General features: G+C 41.7%; 1 protein-coding gene across 5 annotated transcripts in view; it reads right to left on the bottom strand.

The window, feature by feature from the left end:
• Positions 1–13735, bottom strand: part of msra (methionine sulfoxide reductase A) — a 505505-nt gene that overhangs the window by 121351 nt on the left and 370419 nt on the right. For all 5 annotated transcript variants that reach the window (XM_043682286.1, XM_043682325.1, XM_043682316.1 and 2 more), the window contains one exon: positions 3506–3612. In XM_043682286.1, the coding sequence (XP_043538221.1) occupies positions 3506–3612 (107 nt within the window). The remainder of the gene's footprint in view (positions 1–3505; positions 3613–13735) is intronic.

Here is a 13735-nt window from a genome sequence, read left to right as displayed (position 1 = left end):
GGTAAGAGGCCAGCACGGGGTGTCCAGGTGGATGGGGTGTGTTGGAGGCGGGAGAAGGGGTCGTCAGAGGGTGGGCGAGAATCCTGGTTGAAGAAGTAGGCGCAGAGGCGAAGGCGGCAGAAGAATTGTTCGATGTCTCGCCGCGTGTTGAACTCGTTAATCCGGGAGCATAGGGGAATGAAGGTGAGTGGGCTGTTTCAACATCTGAGGAGTTGCAATCTTGCCGAATGTTGCACAATCACCAGTGAGCATCCCCATTTCTGACCTTACAAGGAAAGATTAGATTCGCTACAGTGTGGAAACAGACCCTCTGACTAATGCAGCTAACACTGTGGGCAATTTAGCATCGTCAATTCACCCTAACCTGCATATTTTTGGACTGTGGGAGGAAACCGGAGCACCCGGAAGAAACCCATGCGGGCACGGGGAGAATGTGCAAACTCCACACAGACAGTTGCCCGAGGCTGGAATTGAACTTGGTTCCCTGACACTATAAGGCACCACTGAGCCACTGTGCCGCTCAAGGAAGGAAGGTCATTGATAAAACTGAAGATGGTTGTACATAAAGCATTAGCTCAAGGAACTCTTGTGAGATGTCCTGGGAGTGCGATGATTGGCCTTTGACAACCACAACCATTTTTTTTTCTACTGCATATGACTCCAACCAGTGGAGAGTTTCCCTCTACTCTCATTTATTCCCAAATGTGGACATTGCGGACTTGAATGACATGTATTGTCTACCCTGTTCATAATAGAACTGAATTGTTTGCTGGGCCATTACATAAGTCACTTATGAGCTAATTGTTTTGGGATAGGCCCAGAAACACCATTCACTGGAGGACATTAAATGAACCAGTTGGATTTTTACATCAATTCAACAGGTTCAGGACCAGATTAACTATTTCCAGTTTTAATTGAATTCAAATCTTCAATTTGCCTGGTGTAATTTTAACTCATGTTCCCTCAATGATATGCTTAAAAAACCTGCAAGGTGTGTATGTCCAGGAAAACCTACACAATGAAGCAGCAATGTACATTATTAGTGTTTTCTTTTGCAAAAGGAATACTGCAAAATATCGGCAAAGAACTGTGTTCAATTGTCCTTGAAAAACATTATTAGATTTGTGGTGAATGATTGTTTTACAGATTGCAGGATGATATGTGAAATGGGGTTCCCAGAAACCTGTATATGATCTAGATTAATGACATAAGCTTAGGTATGCCGGGCCACCACTTAAATTTGCATATAACACACGACTTGGAAATATTATAAACTATGCAAAGAATAGTGATAGATGCCAAGGAAAGCTGGTGGAATGGGCAGACAATGGCAAATGAAATTTAATGCAGGGAAGTACAAAATGATACATTATTGTTTGGAAAAATTATAAAACATTTCTTTAAATTATATGCATATATGGGATAAATGCATTAATGGCTGAAAATGGCAGGGCAGGTTGAGAAAACCATTAATAAAGTATCCAGTATCCTAGGTTTTATAAATACAGGCATAGATGACAAAAGCAAGGAAGGTATTGTGAACCTTTATAAAACACTGTTTATCTTCAGTTAGACTAAAGTGTCCACTTCTGGGCACAACAATTTATGAAAGATGGAAAGGCACTGGAGAGAGCACAGAGAAGGTTTATAGAAATAGTCCAGGGATGACAGTATGCGGATAAATGAGCAAAGATGGGGTTGGTCTGGTTAAAGCAAATTTAATGGAGATTTGATAGAGGTGCCTAATGGCAAAAGAACCAGAGATGACATGAATTAAACCTTTTTTATGAAGTAAGTGATTTAGATCTAGAAAGTACAAGCAGAGAGTGGTGTGGTGGCATATTCAAACATCGGTCTCAAATGAAAACTAATAATTATCTAAAAAAAAGTCATCAGAGCTATAGTGAAAGGAGGATTGGAACTAGCCAGTTGTTCTTTAAGAAAGTGCCACTGGTGTACAGTAGCTGCCATTTTAAGACTGTTATCACATCCAAGTGATGTGGTTCTATTATACTCACAACCTTGATCCCAGTGCAAGGGTACTTGAACCCATGTTCACTGGTATCAAATCTTCATTAATCCTAATGCATCAATGTAAGTATTTGCCTCTTTGCCTGAAAAACACAATGGACTAAATGGCCTTCTGCTATGCTGTAGCCATTCCATGACTGTGAGATTCAGATATCTTGACCTTACAGCTAGCACGAACATCTGCTTTTCTTTGGAGAATGATGTGACAGGCAGGGGATGTCAAGTTGCAGAACAGAAACATGAAAGATTCTTCACCACTGTCTAGGTGAAGAAATTTCCTCTCCTCTCTGTCCTAAAAGATTCACTCCTTATTCTTAATCAACGATCTCTAGTTTTGGACTCCATCATTAGGAACGTCCTTTCTGCGTTTAAACTGTCTAGTAATATGAGAATTTTATAGGTCTATATAGGTCCTCCTCATTCTTCTAAACTCCAGTGAGTACAATCTTAACTAACTCAATCACTCCTCATACAACAGCCCTGCATCCCAGGAATCAATGTGGTAAACCTTTGCCAATACGCCCTTGATAATAAATTCATCCTTCCTCAAGTAAGGAAATCAAAACTGCACACAATGTTCCAAGTGTGGCCTCACTAATGCCCTGATTAATTGCAGCAAGAAGTCCTTATTTCTGAACTCCAATCTTCTCACTATGAAGGCCAACATACAGTTTGCTTCTTTACTGCACACTGCACCTATATGCTTAATTTCAGCGATTGGTGCATGAAAACACCCATGTTTCACTGAACATTCCCCTCTCTCACTTTACAGTTATTCAAATAAATAATCAGCCTTCCTATTTTTGCTACCAGTTATATACATTACAATGCTTTCCCCACTCACTTTGATTGTCCAAATTTCATCCATTTTAAAATAAAGTACATTTAAATTGCAATTTTGTTTAATTCGGGTCAAATAATTTGACCTAGCCATTACAGCAGCTTTATCTGGTCCATGACCTTTGCAGTCCAATTAATAAACATTCATTGCTTTCTAAGTGTTACAGCTGAGAGAATACGTGGGCATATTTGTTTAAAAATGTGATTTTTTAATGCAAAATTCTACACTATGTGTGTAACATCCATTCAATGTTATTGCTGTGTAAGGTATAACAGCTGTTTGTAGTCTCATTTTTGTCTAAGCTTGACAATATGGAGGCAGAAAGCAAACAGGATTTCAGATTTTAAAACTCCTTTGGAAAACATAGACCAGTCTCCATCACTCTAAAACACTCACTGTTCATAACTGTAAAATATATAGTTTTTGAAATGGGATTATAACTCTTACCAATATCAATTATACAATTAAAGGGATGCTGTTAATTTCAGTTCTGCATTAATGATACTATCCTGCAGCAAGATGGCTGCAACAACCTAAATCCCTCTGCTGCTAAAAGAAAGGAGCTTGTGGGACACATCTGGTTGCGAAACAGTTAAAGAAAATAATCTCCCTCTAAACATTTATGCACAGTACCTTCTGATAGGCCTCTTTGGATTTCAGAGCTGCAGCCATCTGCTCCTGTGTGTATGGATAAATGACTGAACGATACTGTGTGCCAATATCATTTCCTTGCTGCATACCTGCACATCAAAGAGGAGAAGGTTGATACATTTACAGTCCTTAATAGGCAGTATATATAATAATTCTTACACAAGTCTTTTCCAGTTCACAATAAATGCTCATTGGATAGAAAGCATCAGCAATGAACGAGGTGTGTCTGTTGTTGAGTGTATTTGATTAAAGCTGTACTGCTAATTATGAAAAATTAATGGGAAACATGGTTCTTCGTGTACAACACCACAGAATTCAAATTTAGGATGTTTAGTTAGAGAAATCTGCGACAACATAAAGGATATTCCTCTTTTAATAAGATCTTGGTTGGGGGGTGGGGTTGTGGTCAAATGCTCATTCTTCTATCAGAACAAATGAACTGCTGACAAAATTGCATTCTTAGTAATCACACATTTAAAGTCATAGATTGATTTTTTTTCATTTGCAAGTTGTTAATTTTGAACTAATAGAGTAATTCACCTACCTTACTGTACATGAAGAGGATAATTTGGGGCCTGAAAGAATATTTTGGATCATCATATTATCCATTAAGAGGCTATTGTAGTGATTGGGGTCAGGTTGACCTTGTGAGCTACAATGTGCTTGATTGGGGTTGTTAACCTGGACCAATCAGGAACGCCTTGTTGAACCAAGATAACCAGGATCTTCCTGCCCCTCTTCCATGGTTACCTGCAGGCCCGGGTGTCCCTGTAGGAGTACGAGGTGTCTGCCAACACCCTTGAGGTTTTCAGCGAGAAGTGGGGCACTGCATGGTGTGGAGTGTTTTATTTCCCCCTTCGATTCAATTTTGGTTTAGTCCCTACCCTCTCTTCACTTTTTCAATTGCTTGGGCATTACCCTCTGTTGAGAAGGGCACTGCTTGTCACAGGCTACCTGGGTGTTTCCTTTCTTCCTGGTGTTGGAATATGGATAAAGTCTTCTGCACTCATTTTTTCACTGTGTCCTACACCTGCACACACATAACATGGGTGCTGGGAAAATAAGCACTACTGCTATTTGGCGGTAGTGTGGGGGTAAATTTAAAAAAAGGATCTTCCTTTCCCTCTTCTGCAGTTATGTCCGAGTCCAGGTGTCCCTAGAGAGGGAGTACGCAGTGTCTATCAACAACCTTGAGGTTTTCAGGGAGAGGTGGGCACCGCAGGGTGCCGAGCGTTTTATTTCCTCCTTCAACTCTATTTTGATTTAATCTCTAAGCACTGCCGCTGTTAGGCAGTAGAAAAAAAACATATAACCAGAAGATTAGAATCTCTTAAAATAAAACAAAAACAAATACAAGGTGAGTATAATCTCCTCAGTTGAGGACTGACTTTGAGCTGGCTGGTCACAGCCAGTATGTTACTGTAGGGAAGAGTTCCCTTGATTAAAAGACATGTAACCAGGATCTAGACTGGTCATAAACAGGTCCAGGCAGTGGGCTGTGGAAGGGGTAATTATAGCTGATTGCCTGCCCCTCTTCTGCAGTTAAGTTCAGGCCCAGGTGTCCCTGGAGAAGGAGCACACGGTGTCTAACAACACCGTTGAGGTTTTCAGAAAGAGGTGGGCACAGCTGGGCATGGAATGTTTTATTTCCCCCTCCGACTCTATTTTGATTTAAACTGTATCACCGCCCCCTCCACTTTTTCGATCAGTTAAGCACTGTTGTTGAGAAGGGCTCTTCTTGTCATTGGCCACTTTTATTCCTGGTGGTGGAATATGAATAAAGGTTTCTGCACTTGTTGTTTCTTCATCATGTCCTACACCTGCACATAATGACATGGGTGCTGGGGAAAAGTAGGCACTGCCGCTATTTGATGGTAGTGTAGGGGTTTGGAAAAAATATATATAAGCAGGAGATTTAGAATTTCCTCAGTTCAGGGACTGACATCAAGCTGACTAGCCACAGCCAGGGTACTGTGCAAAAAAATGCAAATTATATATATAAAACCAAGATCTTTAAGCACTACTGCTGTTTGGCAGTAGTGTGGGATTAAAAAAAACATAACCAGGAGATTTGAATCTCCCCAGTTCAGGAACAAAAAAAAAGGAGATTAACATCTCTTCACTTACGAATGGACTCCGAGCCGGCTGACCACAGCCAGTGTACTGTGCACTAGTAAATGAAGCTTTAAAGCTGGACATTACATGTCCCCACCATGCGTGCAATTTGGTGGGAATCATATGTTATACTTTGGGTGGTTAGCCCACCACTTCATAACCTACCTCTAAGCTCACCCCAATAAAATTTGAGTGTGGGCAGGCACCAAATTTGGCAGCATACCCAACATGAGTAAATAATTAATATTTATTATCCTGTCACACCATTACACAATGGAGGTGGGCTGGTTGTGGGAGTGGGCAGACTATTTTTTGAAGCTAGGTGAATGTGGGGACTGCAGATTCTGACTGCAGATACTGGAGGTCAGAGTTGCGAGTGTGGTGCTGGAAAAGCACAGCAGGTAAGGCAGCATCCAAGGAAAATCAACGTTTCAGGCAAAAACCCTTCATCAGGAATTTTTTTGTTTTTTTAAGCTTTTGAAATGACAAGTAAGAAAGGGGATCAGTATCTTTGGAGGGTCCTCTTTGTGCATGAAGGAATGACCCCCCTTGCCCCATAAGAAAGTGCTCTCTTCATTTCTATCCACTGAGACTACGAAAGCCACCTACTTATACACAATGCCCCCCTCCCTAAGTTGGACAAACACTGCTTAGTCAAATAACTCCACATCCTCTACCACAAAATATCTGGACTCATCCTGCCTCCAGCCTGGGCCTCCTGCCTCAGACTCTCTCCTGGGTCTCTGTCCTGGGCCTGCTTCCTATATCTCCCTCCTGTCCGATCAGTACCCACTATGGAGCTATGACTGTGTCAGGACTTTACAGTTACTGGTCAATCTGGCTAGCCAGCAGTTTTAGAAGGTGGGATTTTCTATCAGTCATGGTGAAATACACCAATCCACAATGATTTATAGCTGAGGGCAAGCCTCTTCTCCATTTAAGGTAGATAAGTCCCTAGGACCAGATGAGACCTATTCCAAGTTGCTGTGAAAGACAAGGGAAGAAATAGCTGGGGCATTAGCAGATATCTTTGCATTCTCTTTGACAACAGGTGAGGTTCCAGAGGACTAGAGATTAGCCAATGTTTTTCTCTTGCCTATGAAAGGAAGCAGGGATAATCCAGGAAATTATAGGCCAGTGAGCCTGACGTCCATGGTGAGGAAGCTCTTGGAGAACCTACTGAGAGAACCTACTGAGGGACAAGGTATACACATTTGGAAGAAAATGGACTAGTTTTTGACAGACAACTTTATTTTGTACGGGGAAGGTCATGTCTCACCAACCTGATTGAATTTCTTTTTAAGAGGTGACAAAGGATTATTGAAGAGGGAAGGGCTGTGAATGTGGTTTATGTGGACTTTAGTATGGCATTTGATAAAGTTGCACATGGTAGATTGGTAAAAAAAAAAAATAAAATCACATGCAATTTGGGGCTGGTTGGTTGGATAGATACAAAATTGGCTTGGTCACAGAATACGGAAGGTAGCGGTGGAAGATTGTTTTTCAGAATGGAAACTGATAACTAGTGGTGTTCCACAAGCATAATTATTAGGTCCTCTGTTGTTTATAGTATATATAAATGACCTGGGGGAAAACATAGATAGTTTGATTAATAAGTTTGCAGATGACACAAAGATTGGTGGAGTTGCTGATAGTGAAAGGATATAACAGGATATAGATAGATTGGTGACTTGGGCAAAGAAATGGTAGATGGAGTTTAATCCAGACAAATGTGAGCTGATGCATTTTGGTGGATCGAATTTAGGTGTGAATTATACTGTAAATGGCAGAACCCTTAGCAACATTAACATGCAGAAGGATCTGGACGTGTAAGTCCACAGTTCTCTAAGCGTGGCAACACAGGTGGCCAAGGTGATTAAGAAGGCTTATGGCATGCTTACCTTCATCGGCCGAGGCATGGCCTACAAGAGTTGGCAAATCATGTTGCAGCTTTATATAACCCTTCTTAGGCTGCACTTGGAGTACTGCGTGCAGTTTTGGTCATCACATTGCCAGAAAGACATGGAAGCTTTGGAGAGAGTGCCGAGAAGGCTCACCAGGATTTGCCTGGTCTTGAGGGTATTGGATATGAGTAAAGGTTGAAAAGGCTAGGATTGTTTTCACTGGAAAATGGCAGCTGAAAGGAGATTTGATAAAGGTCTACAAAATTATGAGAGGCATAGATAGGGTAGATAGTCAGAGGCTTTTTCCCAGGTTTGAAATTTCAATTACAAAGGCACAGGTTAAACGTGAGAGGGGGCAGGTCTTAGGGAGATGTGTGAGGGAAGTTTTTTTCACAGAGAGAGTGGTAGGTCTCTGAAAGGCACAGCCAGTGGAAGCAGCATGTTGACGACATTTAAGAGGTTTTTTTTTTAGATTAGATTACAGTGTGGAAACAGGCCCTTCGGCCCAACAAGTCCACACCGACCCGCCGAAGCGAAACCCACCCATACCCCTACATTTACCCCTTACCTAACACTACGGTGTAATTTAGTATGGCCAATTCACCTGACCCTGCACATCTTTGGACTGTGGGAGGAAACCGGAGCACCCGGAGGAAACCCACGCAGACACGGGGAGAACGTGCAAACTCCACACAGTCAGTCGCCTGAGGGGGGAATTGAACCCGGGTCTCTGGCGCTGTGAGGCAGCAGTGCTAACCACTGTGCCACCGTGCCGCCCACCATCTGATGCTTTCATGACTAGGGAGGGAATAGAGAGATATGGACCAAACAAGGGCAGGAAATTTGTTTTTTAGTTTAGTTAGGGCATGATGATCGGCACAGGCTTGGAGGGAAAAGGGCTTGTTCCTGTGCTGTATATCTCTTTATTCTTTGTTCTAATCACTGGTCACTGACTTTTCCTCTGACAGACACGTGGACCCGGCCTTCATCCCACAGCCCCCTATAATTTATTTTTGATTGTTTGAGAAAACAATTTTACTGTAGAAATGCACAATAAGTGTCAGTCATACATTGGTAATGTGATCAGTTGCACTTTTGAGTCAAGATCTGGCCAGGCAAAGTTTGTTTGGCATATTTATTTAAGTCCATGTTCACTGATGCCAAATCCTCAGTCCTAATGTTAATGAAGTATTAACATAGTAATTGGCTGTTTGTCAAAATTAAGCAGATGAATATGTTCCTTGACAGCCCAGTAAGCTGACAGCTTCTTCCTGAGATTGCTTTGCATGGATTGCATCACCTTACAGCAGTAGAAACCTGTAATAATGCAACAAAGCCTCTTGTTTTACCAGAATTAAATTTTGGCAAATTCCCCCTTAAAGAACAAAGAAAATTACAGTACAGAAACAGGCCCTTTGGCCCTCCAAGCCTGCAGCAATCCCTATCATCTATCTAGACCAGTCGCCTATTTTCCAAGGATCTGTATCCCTTTGATCCCTGCCCATTCATGTATCTGTCTAGAAACATCTTAAATGATGCTACTGTGCCTGCCTCTACCACCTCCGCTGGCAATGCATTCAGGTACCCAAATCCTCTGCATAAAGAACTTGCCACACATATTTCCCTTAAACCTTTCCCCTCTCATCTTGAACTCATGACCCTTAGTAACTGAGTTCCCTAATCTGGGAAAAAGCTTCTTGCTATCCACTCTCTCATGATTTTGTAGTCCTCAATCAGGTCCTCCCACAACCTCCGTCTTTCTAATGAAAATAATCCTAATCTACTCAACCTCTCTATAGCTAGCGCCCTCCATACCAGGTAACATGCTGGCGAACATCCTCTACACTGTCACCATCCACATTCTTTTGGTAATGTGGCAACCAGAACTGTCCGCAGTATTCCAAATGTGGCTGACCAACGTCTTATACAACCGTAAGATGACCTACAACTCCAATACCTCATCCAATGAAGGAAAGAATGTCATATGCCTTCTTGACCACTCTATCAACCTGTGTTTCCACCTTCATGGTACAATGGACCTGAACACCCAGATCTCTCTGTACATCAATTTTCCCCAGGGCTTTTCCATTTACTGTATAATTCACTCTAGAATTGGATCTTCAAAAATGCACCATCTCGCGTTTGCCCAAATTGAACTCCATCTGCCATTTCTCTGCCTAACTGTCCAATCTATCTATATTCTGCGATGTTCTTTGACAGTCCCCTTCACTATCTGCTACTCCACCAATCTTAGTGTCATCTGCAAATTTGCTAATCAGACCACCTATACCTTCCTGCAGATCATTTATGTATATCACAAACAACAGTGGACCTAGCTCGGATCCCTGTGGAACATCACTGGTCACAGTTCTCCATTTTGAGAAACTCCCTTTCACTACTACTCTCTGTCTCCTACTACTCAGCCAGTTATCTATCCATCGAGCTAATATACCCTGGACCCCATGCCATATCATTTTCTCCATCTGCCAACCATTGGGAAATCTAATTAAATGCCTTACTGTAAATGCCATTATATGACATCTACAGATCTTCCCTCATCTATTAACTTTGTCACTTCCTCAAAGAATTCTACTAAGTTGGTAAGACATGATCTTCCCTGTACAAAACCATGCTGCCTATCACTGATAAGCCCATTTTTTTCCAAATCTAAATAGATCCTATCCCTCAGTACCTTTTCCAGTAGCTTCCCTACCATTGATGTCAGGCTCACAGGTCTGTAATTACCTGGATTATCCCTGCTACCCTTCCTAAACAAGGGGACAACATTAGCAATTCCCCAGTCCTCTGGATCTCACCCATTTTCAAGGGCGTTGCAAAGATATCTGTTAAGGCCCCAGCTATTTCCTCTCCTGCTTCCCTCAGTAACCTGGGATATATCCCTTCCGAAGCTGGGGACTTGTCCACCTTAATGCCTTTTAGAATACCCAACACTTTCTCCCTCCTTATGTCGACTTGACCCGGAGTAATCAAACATTTATCCCTAACCTCAACATCTGCCATATCCATCTCCTTGGTGAATCCCGACGCAAAGCACTCATTAAGAATCTCAGCCATTTTCTCTGACTCCACATATAACTTTACTCCTGTGTCACTGAGTGGGCCAACCCTTTCTCTAGTTACCCTGTTACTCTTTGTGTACAAATAAAAGGCTTTGGGATTTTCCTTAACACTGTTTGCTAAAGATATTTCATGACCCTTTAGCTCTCTTAATTCCTCATTTCAGATTGGTCCTACTTCCCAATATTCTTCCAAAACTTTATCTGTTTTCAGTCGCCAGACGTTATGTATGCTTCCTTTTTCCTCTTAGCTAATCTCACAATTTCACCTGTCATCCATGGTTCCCTAAACTTGCCATTTCTATTCCTCATTTTCATAGGAACATGTCTGTCCTGCACTCTAGTCAACCTCTCTTTAAAAGCCTCCCACATATCAAATGTGGATTTCCCTTCAAACAGCTGCTCCCAATGCACAGTCCCCAGCTCCTGCTGAATTTTGATATAGTTAGCCTTCCCCTAACTTTCTTCCTTTAGGACCAACCCGTCTTTGTCCATGAGTATTTTGAAACTTACAGAACTGTGATCACTATTCGCAAAGCAACCCCCTACTGAAACTTCAACCACCTAGACTGACTCATTCCCCAATACCAGCTCCAGTATGGCCCCTTTCCGAGTTGGACTATTTACATACTGCTCTATAAAATCCTCCTGGATGCACCTTACAAATTCTGCTCCATCTAAACTTCTAAAATTAAGTGAATCACAGTCAATGTCGGGAAAATTAAAATCTCCTATCACCACCATCCTGTTGCTCCTACATCTTTCCATAATCTGTTTATATATTTGTACGAGGAGAAAGTGAGGGCTGCAGATGCTGGAGATCAGATCTGAAAATGTGTTGCTGGAAAAGCGCAGCAGGTCAGGCAGCATCCAGGGAACAGGAGAATCGACGTTTCGGGCATAAGCCCTTCTTCAGGAATGACCAAAGTGTGTCCAGCAAGCTAAGATAAAAGGTAGGGAGGAGGGACGTTGGAAATGCGATAAGTACTAATCCAAGCCCTACGTTTATCTGCCTTACCTACTACACTTCTCGCATTAAAACAAATGTGCGTCAGACCACCTGTCCATTTGTGTTCATCATCTACTCCCTGCCTACTCTCCCTCTTAGTCACACTGGCTTCATTATCTAATTCCTTACAGGTTTTAGTTATTTACCTGCACTTAGGCTATATGAATAGAATCCAACTGACTTCACATTGATGATACAATCTGCCAGGAACAGGCTGACAGATAAGGGGTGTAAAATTGGGTGGAATGCTGGGGACCATCAATTAATTGTCATTTAAGGTCCTTAGCTCACCATTTCTGGTATTATACCCAGTAAACTCTGGTGGTGGCTGTCTGTATGAGGAGCCTTTGCCCAATGGAGACATCCTCAGTTGAAATGACGGGCCCTACTTACTATCCATTCCCCACCACCAGAACAACCACCTTGGTCACTCCTTTTGCAGACCTCACAAGACAAGGTGATCTCATTTACTTTGTACTCTTGTCACTCCTACCTTTCTCCTCAGGGAATACCTGTTGTCCCATTGACTCAATGTGGCATTGCTGGAGTTGCTGGCCATCTGATTGTCTGTCAGTTCTTTCATCCTCCCTCACTGATGAATGCAAAATAATGATCGTGCCTTCTGGGCCAACAGAGGCTGGCTCACCTCCAACGTGTTAGCCAGTGGCCACCATCTCATTGAAATATCTGGCCAGTGTAATGAAATGATGCCTAGCATCAGTGGTATTTTACTTCTGTGTGAATATAACCATTAATTTCCTAAATATTCACCTTTACAACATGAGTGATAAAGCAGTCTGAGCTGTTGTCTTCTACCTGTCTTCCATTTGTAGTACTCAATCAAGGAAAATGGGAGTACAGCAATAATCAGGCCAATTTACATATCATCAGCTGTCGAGTGAAAAAAGCGATATAATTTAAAATGCAATATTAAATGAATAATATTCTCAAAATTATTCTTCATTTACACTCAACGTTTTTCACTGAAATATGTCTTCATACATTTAGAATTTGAATTATCTGGAGGTTTGTCAATACAAGTGACAGAATTCTACACTGCTCCATGCAATGCTTTGATGCACTGTGCAGCCTTTGCCACCCATGAATTAAACCCTACTCTATAAAATAATGTGCAGTAAACTGATTGTAAAGTTGTGTGTGAAAGCTAACTGACAGGGACCAGTACACAAAAGCAGCACCAATAATGTCTCTCATCTGTTTAAAATAAACAAATTTGTAACAGTTCAAATGGAATATTAACAGGAACAAGAGACATCAGTTATGTAAAGAAATTGGAAAAGTTGAGATTTTCCTTCTCAAAGCAGAGAAAATTAAATTGAGAGCTAATAGAGGTGCTCAAAATCAGATGGGGTTGTATGAACACACAAAGGACAGAAAAACAAGAAAATGCATCCAGTTTTTTGAACAAAATATGAAGAGTAAAGCAACAAGAGGAAACAGATTTAACATATTGAGCAAAAGAAACGGGAGAGGAGAAGATTTTTTTCATGTGGTGAGCCATTATGATGTGGAATGTATTCCCTGAAATCCTGGTGGATGAAGATAGTAGTTTTTAAAAGAGAATTTAATAAATACTTGTAAAGGGAAGCATAAAAAAAACCCTGCAGGTCACTAAGAGGAACAAGCAGGAGAATGTAAAATATATCAGTATATTATTTCTAATGCACTTATTTTTTAAAAGCAATCTAATATCTAATATACAATAAAAATAAAATTAAGTCTAAATGTTTCCATTACTGATTCTTGACATTTACGCTTATAAAACACATGAACGGAGCAAACAGTCTTCACTTGACCTAGCTTCACCCTCCCCTCCCCTCCCCTCTCAGCGTTCCGAAAAGACCACTCCCTCTGTGACTCCCTTGTGATGTCCACACCCCCACCAAGCAAAACCTGCGCCCACACCTCCCCCCTTACTTCCCTCCAAGGCCCCAAGGGATACTTCCATATCACCTGCACCTCCACACACATCATCTATTGCATCCGCTGCACCCGATGTGGCCACCTCCACACACATCATCTATTGCATCCGCTGCACCCGATGTGGCCTCCTCTATATTGGGGAGACAGGCCGCCTACTTGCGGA

Source organism: Chiloscyllium plagiosum, chromosome 3, assembly GCF_004010195.1.
Source record: "Chiloscyllium plagiosum isolate BGI_BamShark_2017 chromosome 3, ASM401019v2, whole genome shotgun sequence".
Classification (NCBI taxonomy): Eukaryota; Metazoa; Chordata; class Chondrichthyes; order Orectolobiformes; family Hemiscylliidae; genus Chiloscyllium; species Chiloscyllium plagiosum.
Note: the sequence above shows the minus strand (reverse complement) of the source record. Positions and strands in the feature narration are given on the sequence as shown.